This window comes from Molothrus aeneus, chromosome 2 (assembly GCF_037042795.1).
Source record: "Molothrus aeneus isolate 106 chromosome 2, BPBGC_Maene_1.0, whole genome shotgun sequence".
NCBI lineage: Eukaryota > Metazoa > Chordata > Aves > Passeriformes > Icteridae > Molothrus > Molothrus aeneus.
The window spans coordinates 45,495,717-45,515,967 of NC_089647.1; the positions used below are offsets into that span (position 1 = coordinate 45,495,717).

General features: G+C 39.4%; 1 protein-coding gene across 3 annotated transcripts in view; it reads right to left on the reverse strand.

Annotated features, from left to right (window-relative positions):
* Window positions 1-5,320: 5,320 nt before the first annotated feature.
* SPATA13 (spermatogenesis associated 13) overlaps window positions 5,321-20,251 on the reverse strand; it is a 46,510-nt gene continuing 31,579 nt past the window's right edge. For all 3 annotated transcript variants that reach the window (XM_066544834.1, XM_066544833.1, XM_066544835.1), the window contains 6 exons: window positions 18,659-18,838; window positions 17,795-18,027; window positions 15,274-15,403; window positions 14,368-14,740; window positions 10,527-10,601; window positions 5,321-9,299 (listed from right to left, as the gene is read on the reverse strand). In XM_066544834.1, coding sequence (XP_066400931.1) covers window positions 9,118-9,299; window positions 10,527-10,601; window positions 14,368-14,740; window positions 15,274-15,403; window positions 17,795-18,027; window positions 18,659-18,838 — 1,173 coding nt within the window. In that variant the 3' untranslated portion in view covers window positions 5,321-9,117. The remainder of the gene's footprint in view (window positions 9,300-10,526; window positions 10,602-14,367; window positions 14,741-15,273; window positions 15,404-17,794; window positions 18,028-18,658; window positions 18,839-20,251) is intronic.

The window sequence follows — 20,251 nt, forward strand, 5'->3', positions numbered from 1 at the left end:
TTTAAGAAGAAAAAGTACATCTACCTATGCCTACCGAAACGAATACAGGGTGGTGCAGGGACAAAAATAAGGAAATGGGGTTTCACCATGTCTGTTCTTTTGTTTTATTTATAAATCTCTCTATAGCATTAATTACAGTCCTGGAGACTACTGAGTGCTATTTTAAATAATTATTTAATGGACATATCAGTCCTGGCATCATTCTACATTTAAAATATTAGCTTTACCCAATTCTCCATCCACATTTCTCCCTGCACCTACTTGTGACTGCATGGTTGTACCTTTCATCTTCCAAGATATAGTCTCATGGGAGGTGAGCTAAGGCAATTCAACCCCTCATTCAGCAAAAGCAATCACTTTTAAAATTTTAATTTTTTTTATTATTATTATTCACTCAAATTAGTCCCCTACTAGGTTAATAAGTGAATGACCTCAGATGAGGGGTTAGAGCTGGAGCAGAGTGAGATGAGGGCAAAGGTGTGAGAGATCAAGAGAGTTTTTTGGCAAAAACAAGTCTTTAGCTGGGTGCTCCCAATTCATGTAATTTTGCTACTAAAAGTCCATCTTATATTTATCTTTTCTCTTGAGAGCCTCTCCTATATAATGCTTTTTAATATAGGCCCATTGAAATACATTAAGGCTTAATCCTGGACACAGCTGGTTTAATTGAGTGTAAGAGCAATTGTTGGGAAGAGATTAGACCGAGGAAAAAAAAGCAAATAGCAACAAAATGAATACCTGTTTTATTTGGAATGAATATCCAGAAATGTTAATGGACAGAAGCTTCAGCTATATAGGTTAATACTTAAACAGGTAAAAGTGATTCTTAGTATGAGTAAATGTTACACAATCGACTTTGGAATTAGTTCTTTTATTAATGAGGAGTAAGATCAGTATTTCTTTTGCAATATTAACTAGCATTAACTAAAAAAATATTTCTTCTCTTTAATTCCTTCACCACAATTTCTCAGTCTCATGAAACAGTGCACACAAGTACCATGTAGAGATACACCAGTATGTCCACAATAAGAATAATTACACCCTTAATCTAATTTATAGAGTAAGACTTTAGCTTTGGGACATGCTCCTTAATCTTTTTATTCTGTGTTTAGAGAAGTTCCCCATTTTGAAACCATTATTAGAAATGATTTATGGTGTCTTTGCCAATGGATTTACTCAGAGATGTTTGATCACCAACCAGAAAAATCCCACTTTGTCTGCTGCTGCTGGTTGGCACTAAAGAAAGGTGAAAACAGATAAAACATTTGCTTTTTCTGAGGTATATAAATATTTGCTGCCTTAGTCAAAGGACTCCATAAGAGTTCAAAAGGAAGAAGGGCTCTGTATGACACTGTTAGGTTGCATCCCATGGAGAAGTCTGATAGTTCTTGTCCACTTACAGAGAACCCCATTCCCAGTTGTCTAGGGAAGCATTTCCTGCCTAAAGATTAGACAGTGTGGTTGGTCCCCATACATACGCTCCTCTCTACAACCTGACATCATCATCATCTATATAGGACCTTTGTTCTTACCTTGTTCACTTGGTACTTGCAGTGTTCTTGGGCATCTTTAAACTGAGTGTAGAAACTTCATGTAAAGGAAAGCACACTCCGATATGTGCCTTGAGGACAAGCACTCGTTTGGTCACTAAATTCTCAAAGGTCAGTGATTTAATTTTGAGAGCTGTTCAATAATTAAAACAGAGGTTTAAAGTGGAATCTTTCTATTTATTCCAATATTAAGCTGAAGTGCTCTGTACTTTGGCTTTTACCACTGTTACATAAAAGGAAGTTGTTAAAATGGATTAATAAGGCTTTGATTTCCTGTTCCTTTGTACAAATATATCACTCAAATGTTAGCCTCTGACAGCTTGGATTTGTGGCATGGAAGGCATGTCTCACACCATTATTATGCTGCTAAAATATATAATGGAGGTAATTTCTGAATCAGGTAATTTACAATGGATTTAGGGACATAGACTATAGAAATTAAACCAAAAGATTCTAAGAATGTGGCATTACAATTATTAGATTATTATGGAAAAGAAGTAACAAGATTAAATTAAAAATAGAATAAATAGAATTACAAAGTTTTTCATGTGTAATAAGCAGGCTCCCTATCTAGCTATTCAAGAAACAGTCAAAGCTATTGGACTACTAAATTTTGTATTAGTGGTAACTCACTTGAAAAAAGCCATAACTCAATTCTTAACTGTGTCTTTTTGAAACTACTGGAACTGCTGTTGTCTAAGGACTAATGGAAGTCAACTGAGCTTATCATCAACTCCATAAATGCAGATCATCAACAGTGAAGGATAAAACCAAAAGTAACGTGAGTTAATGTGTTAGAGGAAGTGGCCTTAATTCACCCTTGTTGGTTCAAGTGACTGCAAACAGTGTCTGAGGGTCTCACCACACTGCTAAGATGTGACACGTGTGCTCTGCACACATCAAAGAACGTTCTCTCAGCACAGCAGAGAAACGAAGTTTTCTGTAAGATCTTCACCACCACCCTGTGGCGACGCCAAAATATTGCAAGAGTTGAGTTGCCCTGGCTTGAACCTGGGGCATCGTGTCCACCACGCTCTGGGGAAAAGGAGGGACCATGGGCAGCAATTTGCTGCTCTACTTGAATGAACTTCTGTGGCCAAATTAATCTTGCTGCTGTGCTAATTGAGAAGAAGAAACGAGAGCCACAATGAACAATCCTTTTCTCTTTACCCATTAACCACCATCTGAAATTTTCTAAGCCTGCTTAGCCTCAGCCTCCTTTCTCACTTAAAAGTTTGAGTCATTAAAAAACAGCCCATCCTGCCAGTTAGGAATAACATCATTCATTAATTACCTATACCTTGATGGACTCTGCAGTTAGTCTGGTTTGATGCATTTTTAGCAGACAACCAAGAAACCTGCTGTAGAAATCGCCTTAAAAACAAATGTTTCCTTCAGCTGCTTCTTTAGTGCCTTGTCTCATTACAGAATAATTATTTGAAAATAATTACACAGGAGCAAGAGTTCATAATTTGCTCTTAAAAAACATTGAAAGGCAGGAGATGCAGAGGATTTTAGATTGACTGCTGTGCTAATTACCTTTGTTAGGAGATGAATATGACAGCAACGACCATGATGATTAATTAGATATACCTGACCTTATTAGCAGAGCAGTTTCCAGACACTTCTTCAGTAAGTCAGTATCTCTAAAGTCTGGGGTGTGCTTATAGGAAGAGGCCATGGTGCACCTGGGGCTCCTCCTTTCCTCTTATGCAGTTTCACCTTTCCTGAAAAAAAATCCCTGGGAGAAACAGTGGATAAATCGTACATTACCTTGTGCTTGGAGAGAAACTCAGCCCTTGAAGAGCAGTGGTACTCCTTCCTCTCACATCTCCCCTTCTGAACTTCACTGACTCCAGTGATGCAGATGGACACTTTCCAATCTCTGCTTGTCCACAGAGTGGTTTGGCTGCCAATGCAGGTGTCCCACTCTGAATGCTTAAAACATTAAAATGACTCAAATAAATGTTGTCCAGGTGTCAATCACACATACACACCCCCCAATCCCCCCCAAGATGCACAACAGAAATGTAGGATGTAATGATGTGTTGTAAACAGACAATGATCTAATGTAAACAGAGGGAAGGTGTGATGGATGTGGGTCACTTGTGCAACCTGCTGTAGGTGCCAGCAGACATTTGGGGATGCCCCATGGAGTCTACAAAGGAGGTGCAGGAGTAAACACACACACACACCCACACCCACACCCACACCCACACCCACACCCACACGTCTGTTTTTTGAAATCAGAGCCTAAATACCTAATACTGGCAGTAGGTGAGTTCTCAGCTCCAAGCACTAGACAAGTTCTGATTGCAGTGAACTAAACAGAGACTTAAGATTAACAAAAAAGTGTGCTAACAGTTTATACAGCTTTATCATATTCTCACAATTACATATCCTCTAGATAGAGTAACTAGATTTTATAAAGCATTTAGAAACACATTTATTTGTATAAGGAATATTTGTGTGCCTTCCTTACAAATTATGTGGTGTGCTGTTTTTCACTGCTGAGTTTTTCATTTCTCCTTTGATTCTGGAACATGAAAAAGCCTGAGTCCTTGTCTCTGTTACCAAGCACAGATGATTGTGCAGCCTTTGGAAAAAACCTAAACAACAAAAAAATCTAAGACAAGCAGTGCTATTTCTGTGCAAACTAAAAGCTCCATCTGATAGATCAGCTCTCAAGGAACTTAAAAGCTGAAAGTACAGAACAATTTATAGGATTTAGCCTGACTGCCCAAGCATGAAATAAAAGGCACAAATGAGCTCACCCTGGCCAGTTGAACCAGGGTCCTTAGAAAGCCTATTGATTGCTACATCCTACTCCAATGTTTGCTTAGGGTATGTTTTTATGTCATCCAATCTATCTCACTAAGTGCTCAAACTCTGCCTTTCAATTTAATGCTGGGGCACTCAGCACACATACCACCACAGCAGCAACCTTGGGAGGCAGAAACTTTCAGCTGTGAGATGAACCAAGAAATGTAAGAGTCCAGATGTTGGAAAGAGGGGTAAAGAATTAGCAAACCAACTATTGTGCCAGCAGTTGAACTCATCAAAACGTTTCTGATGAAAAGATTTCAGCAAAGTATGTTATTTTGTTAAAGCTGGTGTGTCTCAGCAAAACACAATTTTTGACACAGCCTGGAGCAGGAAGAACACAAGCACACCTTTCAGATGTGGCCCTCTGCCCTATCAGAATAATAAGACACAAAATCTCCCTGAACCAGAGAAGTCAAATCCCCAGCTGTGTTGCCCATTGCTCTATCAAGCAGACAGGTAAGTCTGTTCACACATGTGCAGAACATGCCTTTTGGGTGAAGCCCTTTAAATGGGTTTGCTTTCATTCCAAAGAAAATAAAATTAAATCTTCCTTACCTGCCCTGCAATACTTAAGTCACCATCCTCTGTTAGCAGAAGCTGCACCTGCATGCATTGCAAGGGGTACTGTGTGAACCCTCTGCCAGGACAAGGTAAAGCACGGTAATCACAGGCTGAGACAGCAACAAGTACGGGCTTTGCCTGAACAATGAAGAGTTCAATACCAGAACCAGGCTTAGGCATTGTTAAAATGAACTTGTGCTGGGAAGTACTGAAGCTGTTACTGGGAAAACAAGAGAGCATGGTGTGACTTTTTTCTTTAAAATACTAGAAGAAATATGACAGTTGATACATTTTTGCATCATGAAGGAAAATTTGTAGACAATAAAAAAAAACACAACAATTTTAAAACTGCACATAAAGTTTTATAAGACACAGATGAGGAATTCAGCTTTGTATATTATTTAATTCAACCATGTACAGTAAGAGAAAAATAATAGGAATGTAAGTTTGTACTTATTTTCAGAAAATAGATTCATTTGACAAACAACATTCAAAGAGTAAATAAACCTTGCAATGCAGTTACTCCAGAAGAAATGCACATCAAGCTACTGCTGTCCTATACATTGTACTTCAGCTGTCAACAGCCAATTCCTCTGCTCTGCAGCCAGGACACTTCATTTACAACGTGTAATAGCACACACACAGGGTGAGGTGCACAAAGCAATGTATGGAAGGTATAATGTTACAAAACACTTACCAAAATAAAATATATATGCAAGTTATCCCTAGTATTTACAACAAAGAGTTTTAAATTACAGATCATTTAGAAGGCATCTGCTACATACAAATGCCACACATATAGAAAAGAAAGCAGAAAGGCAGTCAGAGAAAGGTACTGTGTTAGTTATGACTAAAGACCTTTGGCTCCAAAATTGTGATATAATTATTTCCAAAAGACAACTAAAATGTGGAACATTTGAGAAGTCTGTCTTTGAACTCAGTTCTTACGCTGACCACTAAAATTCAATGTGAAATTTAGCATGGCAAGAACCACTTGTAAAACAATCTTATTATTTTATACATCACATGCTCTGAGTTGGATGCAATTATGGTTTGGCATTTCCTAACTCAGTGGGAACACATTTGAGGACAATTATATTTTACTGCATCTCATGCAAAAAGTCTGAGGTTATCTGCTCAGCAGGCCATCAGGAAGGCTCTGGCTGGGCTTTATCAAAATGAGGCACAAATGTTCTTAGTTGTTGCCCTAGAATTTTTTATAGTAACTTAAAGCATGCAAGTGGAAAAGAACAGATGTTGCTAACACAGCTTTCTGATGATCTATATATAAGTTTTGTCACCAGAAGGAGAATCAGGGCAAGAGTTGCTACAATTCAAATTTCTACATTTTAGTTGCAACTCCTTCCCATAGACTCTGAAGTGAGGTTAATTCCCAAGTAAATATTTGTCTTAATTGTTGAATAATACGTGTTTTCATTTCACTATAATTTGTTTAAAAGACTATGGTATAGTATAAATTTGGCCTGTCTTACTATATTTGATTTTCAATCTGTTGCAAGGTCATATTGCAAAGAAAGACAGAGAGAGCCTTACAAAACAACTATGTCTACATGAAGGGTACCATATGTAAAACTGTCCTGAGTAATCTGCACCATGAAATATTTTCTTTTTATCTCTTTGAAATTCACTTCTTGAGAAAAAACCTATTGCATGCAAAACCATACGCAAACATTTCTGTTCATTTTTAGGGCTAAGGCACCAGCACTAATACATGGGAAGAGCCTTCATGGGCACTGACATGTCAGAAGAAAGATCCCCAAACCTTTTTTTTCCAGCACCCCAGAGAACTGAGTGCTGGAAGGAAGTAGGTTTCAGCAAAGACACATATAAGTGTGGATATCATAATGTCTTCAGGTCCAGCGAGCAAAGTTTCTGGGTGAGCACTGCAATCCAACTTCAGCCTTTTTTTTGCACTTAGAACAAGTCTTTCAAAATGTGATTATGAAAAACATCATCTTCACTTGCACCGTTCGTGCATCTCATTGGTTTACAGGCCTGAACGTGGCAAGTACCCACAAAAATGGGTATGTAAGAAATGCAAAAGGCTTACTCATTTGAGGGGAAGGGTGTGCATCCATGCCTGCATTTGGAAGTCTGCTCCTTGTGTTTAAACTGAGCATTTAGAATTATCTATTTTTAAAAATCTGAGCAGCAATGGCTGGCATAAACATCAAGAGAAATATACAAGCAGCTTTTTTCACTGACTTCCCTGTGCATTTTCTTTCAGCTGGATCACTGCAAATGTCAGTGTGCACTTCCAGTTCTTAACTAGTTTACATCATCTCCCATTGCTATGGGAAAGCACAAGCAATGAAATTTACTATGCAGGGCACAATTTGGCTGAGCATACCAGACTTTGCCTTATTGCTGAGCTATATACACAAGGCATTTGAAATGTAAAGTTGTCAAAAAGATGTAATTTAAAATCAAAACCACAAACCTGGGCTTTGCAGAAGTGGCCACAAAGTTATGAAATCACAAAACCTAGTTAATAGTGGGCTTCACAACACTGATGGTAAATAAAAATATGGAGGTAACAATAGCAGTAGGAACAAATACATCTTTAAAATAAGGCTTTTTTACATTGTTGTTAAAATGCCTGGCATTTAGCCCCTTGTTTGTATTTCATATATTACAGATCCATGACAAAGCTGATTGTGCCCACTGTCAAAGAATACCCTTGGATCTACCCTAATCATCAGGTAATGCCCCTAATCAGCAGCATAGGACAAAGTATTGTAAAGACATTCATAGCAAATCAGTTCTGAATCATATTGAGTCTTTACTTCCTTCCATATTCCCAGCAGTCTTGTCATCCTTGATGAGAGCAAGCAGAAACTATCAGTGCTACAAATATCAGATCCTCTTCCAGGTGGCTTTTTAAAAGTTATTCTCCAAGATCCATTTCATGCCACAGAGGAATTGAAGCAATGCAAATCATGGATTGCATATGCTGGTCAGAACTGACCTTAATCAAGTCAGGTTCTTCCTCTTCCAATGGGGACTGATGACACCAAGACAAAAATCCATCTCTGGTCCACATGATTTCTCTGTCCCTTCTAGTAAGGATTTCTCTTTCTTTTTGAAGAAGTTACTGGTCAAAACCCATTGTCAATTGAATGTGTACAAGAAGCATGGATCCAGACGGCTTCAATATATTTACATTACAATTTATTCATTTTCTAAGTCCAGCTATATGAATAAAAATCATGAGATCTATGTAACATAGCCAGCAGTCACCATGTACTGTCTCGACTCTGATTTTGTACATTCACATTATCTCCGTGAGAAAATAAAAATGTATTTTTTACACAGAGAAATAAACATATTGGAAATACAAAGAAGAGTCTCCCAGGTGAAGAAATGAGTGAAAAAGCGATGTGAAAGCTCTACACTGAAGAGCATACATGCATGCATCTGCTCTGACTGAAATGAATCAATCTGAGATGCCCTGGGCTCCTCTTGTTTCCACCTGTGTGCAATAAATGCACATATCTTTACAGTCCATTTCATACTCTGTTCCTGTTTCTATAGGACAGAATAAAATTTCCCTGTTCCAATCTGGAATATGGTAAGGCCTTGCGGGATGTTCTCCTGCCATTTGGCAATGTAATAAAAAAAGACAGGAAGGATTAGGGTCCACTAAATTCTGCACCAGCTGGTTAATCACATGGGATAGCTCCACCTGATTTTAATGGGTGGTCTGTGCTCAGTGCTCCAGAAGGAAGGAGAAAATTCTCCTAAGATTCCTTGCTGATACATCCCTATAGAAAAATTCCTCCCTATCCAAAATTTGGCCATCAATATAAGGTTAAGAAAAATGAAATGTTACAATGACCTGCACAATTCCATCACTACTTCAACATAACTAAGAAACAGAGATCAAATACTGCTGTTTCTGAGTAACAGCAAGTTGTCTTTGTCAGAAGAGAGACTGCTCTTCATCAGCAATGCTGACACTTGGCAACATGGACTTCAGAGCAGCCCTGACAAACTTCTTATCCAAGACAAAGGCTGCATTCCTGTCTCAAGGGAACCCAAGGTTCTGCCTCTGAAATGGGAGATTCACTGAGCTCAAGTAAGCTTGACCATGTCTCCAAGGTCCTTCTCTGGAGTGAGTCTCCCTCTGTGCTGATGCCCTTCCAGGTCCTTTGGCCTCTCACTTTTTAAAGGGAGTGAGTTTGTTGAAGGTATGCCAGAAGAGGGATGGCTTCCGCTTGGGTTCTGCCAGGGCAAAGACCTGCTGCTGCGGGACGCTGGTAGGCACGGTGATGTGTCGCTGGTGAAGGGGATGAAGGGTTTGGTGTAGAGGAGGCAGAGGACACCCATTATAGCTCACACCTGCAGAAGAACAGTTGGAGAAAGCACCTGAATCAGCCATGGAAATTTAAGCACAGAGCCAGGGGACAAGATGAATTTTGCCATGATCTTGAATGGCACAACTACTGAAGGTCACGTTTTCTGATGTTTGACTTTTTAATTGATGCATTGATTTGGCTTAATAAGACAACAGTGCCAGTAAAAATAATATAACAGAATAACCAAAAACAAGCAGCAGTTTCACACAGCTGGACTATACTGTTTGCACAAATAAATCCTTGTATTTCAAAGGAATGACTTCAAACAGAAGATACTGGTACTTCAGTCCACTCTCAGAGTAAGGCTGGGTAAAATACTGCTACCGACAAGACTTTTGTTTCTTCCATTTGAAATATATTTTTCTGGGTTAATGTTCTTAAGACTTTGAGCTTTGTGGATTCTGAACAGAATCTCCTAATTACAAACTTTAGCCACTGCCCTGAAAATCCAGACAGGTTCCAGGGATACCTATTGATTGATTAAGAGAAAATGCTTTAAGAACATTAATCCCAGTGAACAGAAGACAATCTAACATCAACTCCTTCACTCCTAAACTCAGGCTTAAATCTTATTCCACTTTTCTCTCAGCACACTAGAGATTTAGCTGAGTTTGACTTTAAGATGGAAAAGGACAAACTCCATTGTGATTTGTTTCTGTTGTGATTATTTTCTGAGAGAGGAAATGAATAAAAAAGCCATTTCCTGGCAAACAAGCTTCTGGTCCATCCTTCCTTCTAGAGGGATGCCAGAAGAAGCCATTTTGACTGTTATTGTAAATAATATAACAATGTGGCTTGCAAGAAGAACTTTAGGACATTTTAAACAAGACACAGAATTGGTAAAGAAGAACAAGCTCTTTGAGTAAAAGCAAAGGAAGGAATTGTAGCACTAATTTATAATTTAACCTGTGCATCCAATTCATCACCTTAAAAATAAACACTTTGCCTTACCTCTTGAGTTTCTTCTCTAACATACAGAATACTGAATTGTCTGTTTGAAGAAGCTCAGGGAGCTGATTTAGTAGACAGTTTAGAGAGATATTGGAATTTAATATTAAAATACAGGTTGATGGCAATTATTTGACTCCATGTAAGCCAAAAAAAATGTTTTTAAAAGATTGAAGAACTCAGCCACAGCCAGACTGTGCTATTTCCTAACGAAAAGATCAATGGAACACAGTAAGAAGGTAATGCAATTCTCAACACCCACCTTTAATTTTTCCTTGCCTTGACTTACGGGCATTCTGCATGGCTTGTTTCTTCTGGTTTTCTGAGATTTCCATACCTACACATCAAAGTGTAAATTAGGGCACTAGTACATAATTACTGTATCTAATACTTGATTGCATTAAATTAAAACAAATAAGTAAACTGTATCTTAAGCAATTTTTAGTAAACCTTAGTAGCAATACACCTGAAGTTTTTAGAAGTATGTTTTATATTGTTATATGAATTTAAAGAGGGTTTTCCACTAGGATAATGACAGATAAATCCAGATAACAAGAGATTTTTTTTTTAAAAAAGGGTGTAAAATAAAATTTTTGAAATCTATAAGTCATCAAGTAATAGATCACAATTGCAGAATCCTTTTGTTTTTCACTCACTCTGAGCTAACGTGGGTAACAGATTGGAGTCACTGCTAGTACAAATTTGGGTATCTTTCCCTTCACTCAGAGGAAAGTATCACAAAATCTGGCAGACGCTGAAGCAGGCTGTGATGTGGTTTTGGCTGCATCATTCTGGAGCTGGATCCCTCACTCGGGTTTCTCATACATACTTGTGTAACTCACATAAAGCACATGGCTAGCCCTATGCTTTTTACTATCATGTGACAGGTGTATGGCTGAGCTGGGGTACAGAGATGACAGACATCTGCTAGAAGGTGGCACCAGAGACTGTGCTGTCTGGAGCCCAGGTAGAGGCACTCCAGTTTCCTCCCCCTGTGCACAACACAGTTGAGATACATGCAAATGTCACATTTGCACAAGGTGACAACAGGGTGCACATTTCATGCTGTGCATAAGGCTGCACTCATTTCACACATATGCACAGAAAGAGCACAGAGGCTGAATGACGTGTCTGCTTCAGTTCCATTTTGCATCTTTCCTCACTTCTCTATACTTTTAAAACTCCCTTTTTTATCCTGAACTTATGAACAAGTTATTACAAATCAGCCTATTAACTTAAAACATCCATAATTTTTGGGTAGCAGTAGTTTAGTTTATCCTGCAGGGTTTTGGGTTTTTTTTCCTTTATAGAAAGAAGGAAACAGATTTTTAAAAATGAAAGCAATTTCATCAAGAGAGATCAGACCACTTTCTTAGGGTTACTATTAGTGGTTTGGAGAAGGATTTTCTGGCTGTGGTCTTTTCTCTCATATATTCATAAAAGCTAAGAAAAGCTAGATATGGTTTGGGAGACAATGACTCACACCAAAGTGTCTTTGAAAATAGAAGTAAAATGCCATTTGCAGTTCTGAACTGAAAGAGTATTATTGGTTCTCTGAATGGTCAGATTAGAGGCTTTATGTTTAGTCCAGCAAGATAGCTTACAAAATCAACAAGACAAATTTAAACCTGAGGTTGAGAATAGTGGCATTTTTCCATTGGTTTTGGCTGAAGGAAATGTTTAATTATGCCAAAAAAAGAAAGAATTTTAGAAAAGAAACAGTCTTCTGGTTAATGGAGAAAAGATCCAAGCCACTGTGGCTCACAAGACCAGATGGACATTAGCTATTACAACTCAACTATCTTTCCTCTGGTTCATCATACCTGGCCCAAAACAGGAATGTTGGAATAGTGAGTTGCAACACTTGAAAAGCAACTTTACAGAAAGCTGGATGTTACACGGGCAGAGAAGACTGCATGTGCCATTATCAAACATACAGTTTCTCTTTTAACAGGGCTTTTTTCCCCCACTCTTGCACTGTACCTGAAGAGCATCAAGCACAATGGACCCTCCTTGTGCAGTTCTCGCACTCAGCGACCATGGGAATTTGTAACCCAGCCCCAAAACAAGGGTTAGTGCTTTTATGACAAATCTCACTGCCAGTGCCACCACCACTGTTGGATGGTCACTCTTCTAAATATCATATGTTGATTTTCATGAGGTCCCAGCAGAATAAATAGTTTAGGGCTGTAGCTACTACACCTTTGCAGTTTCCTCATGCTTGGGGATTTCTGCAGCAGTGTCACTTAGGAGGAATGGTAACACCAAGACAGACCTGTGGTTGCCCAGGGCAGAGCCTCAGGAGCTTCCTGACAGACAGCATCTAACTTACTCAACATACTCTCCCAGTGCTCCATAAAGTAACCACCCAGGAAGAAGTGCAGAGCTCAAGAATGTTTCATCTTAGAAAGGATGGAAATGGAAGCATTCACTTGTTCAGTTTTTATCTTCTTTACCTCAGTCTTGCTCACAAAACTGCAGGAGCTGTGTTTTACTCAGTAGCATCCTTCCATGTCACTGAATTATGGTTCTCATTGTATACTGGAGTAGAGTTGTTCTGTAACTTTGTTGTAAGAGGGACTGTGTGGACAATTATGATCAGATCCTCAGCATTGCTCTATTACCCTCTGATCACCTGCACCCTTTTGCAATACCCACTGTTTTAGAGTTCTGTTTAGGTGAATTAGGGAAGGCAGCTACCTCATAGCCCCATGAGCACAAGATGACAGAGCAAGCTCCACGTAGAGCAAGGCACGAAAGCCATCAGCATTGTGCCCACCAACACTGACTGTAATGTCACACTGTGACATTCAGCACTGGAGAAGGGTCAAGTTTCCAAAGTCTGAGGGAAGTTTAGCTGTGGCTCCTTCATTGTTTACTCTAGATTCAAGATGACTGGGATTAATTGCAACAGTTGGTGCAATGTGGAAGGGTTAAAACTGATTTTAAATTGTGAATCAACTGGCAAACTTTTAATATTTTCTTCTGCTTATGGACTATCTAAAATACATATGGAAGAGGCCTTATTTTTGTCATACTTACAACAGTATCAAACAAGAGAAAGCAACTAGGATCAAAAGGGTTACATTTGTAATGTAAAAGTTATTCCTGTCTTCCTAATACTCTGACCACGTGTTTTACATGATCATGGAATATAAGGTTTGGCATCTTGTTTAAGTTTTAATAATTTCTGAGTTGTATCATCCACTTCACTGCACTTCCAGTGTTAACCTGATGTCAATCCAAAGCCTTAGCCTCAAGAATTTTACTGAAAAGGAGAAGTTCTCATGCAGCCAACATTCACAGATGCACTAACATGACTTTTTAGAAACACTAAAAAGAGTTTTTTTAAAATTACTGTTGCTGCTTTCTTTGTATATGTTTTGCCAATTAAATTTTGCTGGAGCTTTTGTCACTGATCTTAAAGGACGCATGAAACGATGCAAAACCAAAAAAGCAATCCTAACTATACGCTGACACAGAAGACACACTGTCCTTGGAGTGTCCCATAGGCTGCAGGTCTAAAACTGGTCCTAGGATTTACTACCTTTTTTCCTGCTCACTCAAGGTCTGGCTTCATTTCTCTGGCCAGTGTCAGAGAAATGTGCCAGTGCCACTCACTGCCCAGTGGTGCTATTGGTGGGTCTGTAGTTAATGACACCATACAACTGCATGGGCCTCCTGGACACAGGAGGTGCCACTATATCACACAGACAGTATAAATCTACAATTATTGCTGCTTGGCTTTGTAAAAAAGCTTCCTTTATGGACAGATATTTTTGACCAATCGTTCATACAAAAGTGCTAGGATTTTAGATGGAATTTTATTATTGATTGGTTTTTGTGACTTGCATCTTGTCATATCTCATCTCTCATTCTGCTCCACCAAGCACCAGAATCATATGGATGACGCTATCTGCCCTGGACCTTTGGCCCACAGTGACAGGTCAAACACACCTGAATAGGCTTCACTTACACAGCTAAACATCAGGTCAGGCAAGAAATGGACACCAGCTCAAGAAGACAGAGTGCACATCTGTACAAAACAAAGAACTGCAAAAGCAAGTTTGTTTTAACCACTGTTTAGAAATTGTTTCACTCACCCATTTCCTTGTCTTCTCGAACTCTTCTCCTTTCATTTTCACACGCCTCCATCCATCTCTTTTTATCCTCCTGTTTTTTTGCACAGAACAAATGAACCTCCTCTGTTGTTCTGTTTATTATCTTAAAAGCATTCTTGACATTGATGTTAAAATCTTTGTCTCTGCCATCTTCGGTGTCCACAATTTCTGTCTCATCCATGTCAATACGATCCTTGTAATACAAAATGTCCCTTCTCAGCAAGTCCTTCTTACAGAACACAAGCTGATGGTCAAAAAGGAAGAAAGTCCTCTGCTGGCTTTTGCCTTGTTTTGATATTTTGGTCAGTTCTCCTGAGTGGATCAGTTCTGAGCTTCTGGCTAACACATCTGGTCCCTAGGAAGACAGGTATATAGAGATATAGAGATATGTAGTAAGTAAATAATATTTTAAGATCTCAGTGTGTGTCTAACCAGTCTCACTATATAATCAAATCTTAAGTTCACTCACTTTTCTTGTATTTTTATTATTAGATTTGAAAATGTCATACAATGTAAATAATATCATAAAGGTAAATTCAATCAACGTGGTCCTGCATAAACAGAGGGAAACATTTAAGTCAGTGAAACAGGTTCCCGTTCTGACAGAACTACCAGACTTCCAAATGAGATTCAACATTTTTAAAAGCTCCATTTTGTCACCTCATCTCAAAGGTAAGTGTCCATGTTACATACTGCTCTTCCTGAACTATAAACAAGGTTAATCAGTAACAGAAACATTGTAAATGAAGCAACTGGACTTTTAACTGAGCAATGACCACTTGAAAAGTAGACACCATAAACAAGCACCTACGCAGAAAGACTCCTGCAGGGGACATGAGGTACTGTACACAGTACCTTTGCCCAGGAAAGGCACAGGCTGACACTCACCTCCCAGTCTACAATAGAGACTTGCCAACGGGCAATCTTGTCTATGCTTTCTAGTCTCCGTTTTCGCTCGTTGATCAGGCATGCCACGTTCTTCATGGCCTCATATGCAGCTTTTATGTTGCTATAATCACTGGGAAATGTAAGCACATTTCAAGGATCACTTATACAATGGACATGATGCAATCACAAACCATGGAAATAATGCAACCACAGTGCCTGCAGTATTAGCTCACATTATCCCCTTATCCATCTAGTCAGGTACTTAAAAAAGAGGAACCTGATTCCTGCTATCCCAAACCCCACAGTAGCCTGTACAATTCAGTGCTGCTGTACTGCTGGTCTTGTCTAGGAGCAAATAACTAGATTGGTGCAAGGAGGCAGAAGTGATCGATTAATGAACTGCAACGCTGTCTCTACTGAAAACAATGGTAGAACTCCCACTGAGCTCAGTGATGGCTGTATTTCACCTAAGGACTGTGTCTTTTAGCAAGATTTTAGTGGGACTTTTTGGGAAGGGCAGTCTTTTGATCATGTTTAACAATTGTATTTTCTCCTTCTTGTTCCCAATGACTGGGTCAATGAACACAAATGGGGAATGCTAGGTGGACAGGAAAAAAAAGCAAAATCAATCCCACAGAGCGTGAGAGGAAGCGAAGAACAAGGGCCCCAGAGAGAGGAATTAAAGGAGACAATATGAAGAAAGCATCGTGTTTCTACGGGACAAATGTGTGAAAGCCATGATGGTCACCTGCCTCTTTCTGCTTCAGGACTAATGCAATTAACTCAGGCCAATCCTCCTGTCCTTCTTGCAATGCTCTGCTCTCCTCCTTCTTTCCTGAGCTCTCAACATGCGTATGAATTTCCCCAAGTTTGCAGGTAGCCTTTTTTTTTTCCTCTGAATAGCATCCATCTCTCCTTCACCTTTGTCAAATGGAGTCTCTCAGAAGAGAGAGAAGGGAAGAGACATATCTCTTGCTAAAGGAATCCCAGCAGAGCAGCTGCTTTTCCTCTTTTATCAGAATGCCTCTTGCAGAAAAGGGAGCCAGAGGCAGAAAACAGCACGAACCAGAAATAAATCCTGCCAAGGTGTTAGCCTTGCTGTTCTTTTTATCTGCTTCTGTCTCAGTTCCAGTTTTCATTGGCTGCTGCTGATGGATGCGCTTCCCTTCTGAATGTGTGCATTCTCTCCCCTCTTTATTTACATCTGTGGGTACTCTATTCTGCCACACTGAATACAGAAAGTGAGATTAACAATAACAGGATCCTACTAACGCCAGGGAAATGTCCCACAGGGTGACCACATGATATCCATACTGCTACACTTGCCCTTCCTTATCTCAGTTCCTTTTTTCTTTGTTGGTATTTATTCCACACTTGCTACACAACTTGTGGCCTTCACAGCAGGCTGTGCATATTGGAACTTCAATTTTTTTATGAAAACAAAATGCTACCCAAACCCCCAGCTGGCTGGAGCTTTCCTAAGGCTCCATGTGGGTATAGATCTGCCTGTTTGTGAGCATCTCTGCACAGTGGGCACCTCTCTGTGCTTGAAGGCATCTCTGGGTGCTGTGTCACACAAGAGGAAAATAGGTACTGCGGGAAGAAGGTGGTGAGACCTTGCTGTCACTTAATCTGCAGGTTTAATAGCTCACAGAATAACTTTACTATAATTAGTAGCAGTGAAAGAGAAACTCTAGTTAGTAATTCTTATTGCAGCACTTCCCAGGTAGTCACAGAACTGAATAGAGGCATTTCACATCTAAATGTCAGTGCTTCACAGACCTCGTATTTTCCCTCTGGCAAAAATCCAAGTGGTCTCCAAGGGGAGTTTTCTCAAGGTTAAAGTACTGACTTTGGCCAAGGAAACTTTGCCTCAGGCTTCATTTGGACTTTGAGCACAGGGGTCACAGTGGAATACTTTCTTGCAATTATATAAGATAAAAAGACACTTACAGATAAAATCTTAATTTTAGTCAAAGATTGAATCAGTGCAGGGGTAGAGCAGAAAGGCTATCTGCAACTTCAATTTTTATTTATGCCAGCTGAAAATCTAGTATCTGGACTTTACTGCAAACTAAGGTAATGTTTATAACTACTAAGTTTCTAAAACAAATTACCTCCAAACTTATTCAGGTTGTGGTTATTTTCTAAGGCACTCTTCACTTTTTCTTACATCCACAACTTTTATGAGTCTTCCCCTCTTCGGATTTCTTTCTCCTTTATTTCTGGCCTTTTTTTTTTCACTCTGAATAACACATTCCTCCGTGCATCCTGTTTATACACCATCTTCTTCTCCCTCTTTGACTTATTCCTCATTATGTCATGCCTCCTCTCAGTCCCCTGTGCTGCACTTTCAGATACTGTTTTGGTGACTGACTGTGATGGTTCCAAGAAGCCCTGTTTATCATGGTCCATGGCAGTTTTGTTCCTGATCTCAAAACCTTCAGTGTTGTGTCACCCAGAAAACCTGAGTAATAAAGTGTTACTACTATTACAAAATTTGTTATATTCATTCTCTCACCTGTGCTCCTGAGTGGTGTATTTGAGCAATTCTGCAAGCTGCAGAGGGTATTTGCAGATTTTCTGAACAGGTGTGAGAAGAAAACCATCAATGGCAATGTCAATCATCTGCTGAAGCAAGCGACAGGCCTCGAAGAAGTGGCGGTATTTGCCCTGCTTCATCAGTCTGGAGAGTTCAATGCAGGCACTGGGATGGTTGTTACAATACTCTGAATAAATAGCAAAGCCTTCTTGCTGTTAAAAAAAAAAAGGTGCAACTTTACTAAAGTATTTGTCTATAAAGGAGAAAAGCAATTTTTGTAATATCTGTTATATATAATTAGATCAGGTAATCCATTTTCTATATTGCTTCCAGGCTGATCAGCCTTGAACGTATGCAGAAATCTACTTTGTAGCTGTCAAAACCATGTACCCTTCTTTGTCAGAACACAGAAATAAAGGTCTCTTCTTGAGTCAGGATAATCAAACTCACTTTAAGAAGTATTTTTCTTTGGGGAAGATAGCTATAGGCTTAGTAAGTCTCTATCAAGAACTCACAGGCTATCTCCCCATTACCTACCTTTCTTAATGTCTGTATGAAGTTTCTGCTTGCTGAATATGAGATCACTGCAAACAATCCAGCCCATCTGTGATCATTAGAGTTTCAACAAAGAAACTTAAAACTGTTTACAAAATAACATGCTAAAGATGATGAGAAATCTAAAACAAATGTATAGTTAATTCCAAGTTAGTTTACCTTCTAAAATGCTGCCAATTTATTATTTAAGAAGCGCTTGTTAGTAAAATCCCCTCCTAATATGGTAACTTGGCTTTTTATTATCATATTTTGGTAATTTCATAAATAAAATCAACTTTTTCAACCTACATGTTGAAGAAAACATGACCCTATTTCACTTAGATGAGGTTCTTCTTTGTTGTGCTGTTTCTCAAGATCCTTTAGAAACTTCCTTTGGAACTTGTAAATATCTTCAATATTTCCAAAAATGGTGCTTAGCTGAGCTGCGGTGAACATTCCTGTATGTTTGCGACACTGCCGAATGTAACCCTGAAATGAAATAAAAAACACTCCTTAGTCCAAGGATGTGAGACAGGTCCTACCCTGAACAAAATCATTTGAGCTGCCAAGACCCCCATGGTCTCCAGGCAAGGAAGTGATTTTCTAGACACACACACACACAGAGAAATCGAAGTTCACATTTGCATCTGAGATGTTCACATGTGGATTCCTGGCATCCAGCCCCTGTCTCAGGGTACCCCAAGTGAACCAGGGAACCTCCCAAGTGTAAAGCCCACCTGCATCTCCCTGTTGAGAATGCACTGCAGGGACTGAACCCCCAGGACGAGCTGCTGTGCTCACAGTCTCACAGCAGTTACAGCACCAGGGCTCAGGGAGTGCAAAGGCTAACTGATGGGATAGGGGCTATCTGCCAGGCTCCTCCATTTGGCTGCTGGCAGGCAGGCCAACCGCAAACAGCTTTGGGAGCAGACAGCTGAAATAGCCTTGCAGTTGCTCTGGTGAGGTTTACCAGGAAGTAACACTGACTGTTGCTGGCACTGTTAGGAATATTCCTGTCTCCTCCACAGCCATCTGCTCTGAGAGCTGTGCAGTGGCTACGCTGCAAGCCAGCTACCACATTTCCTATTGCACCAACAGGGAAAGCTAATTCCTGTGTGGCTCCTGTAATGTGGACTGCAGATACTTCTTGAATGTAAGACATGTTTTATGGGTATACTTTAGCTTCATGATCCTGGCTACAACCAGCTTTAGTGATTCATACAAGGGCTGAGCTTGCAAATTTGGGTTACTATCTGTGTAGCTTTTCTGGCTTAGTCTTACTTGAGTGTATTTTCAGCCTTATGTGCTACGTGCACTACCCTACAGATTGACTCTGAGGACAGCAGACTATCTCTACCCCACATGTTAAGCATGGCCCATTGCTTCTCTTCTTGGAAAATGTGTGCTTGCTCTCTTGTACTAAACTCAGAGGCTTGCCAGATATTAAAAACCAGGTGTAGGATATACGTATTAGAGAAAATTAATTAATTAATATGTGCCTAAGTCTTAACAGGTCAGTAAAATATGAGAGTCATGTCCTAGAACTCAGCTAGCCATGGCAACAGCATAGCAGAGTGTACAAATTCTTCCCTGGTCTTTCATGCACACAATCAATATTACTAGCTTCAGTAAATAATGAATATAAATAACAAAATTTACATTTAATGTTTTAAAATTAGCCAGCTGGTAACCAATTTTTGTCCTTTCTCTCCCTTTTTTCTCTCTTAAAGAAAAAGGCCCGATCTAAAAATGAAAAAAATAAAAAAGAAAAAAAAAGAACAAATAAAAACCTACTCCTGCCTTGTCTACTTTGCTGTGAATTAAATAATCTAATGGTAAGTGGTGGACTAAAGGATGACAGCATGACAAATACAAGGACAGACCTAGCAAACTAAGGCTACA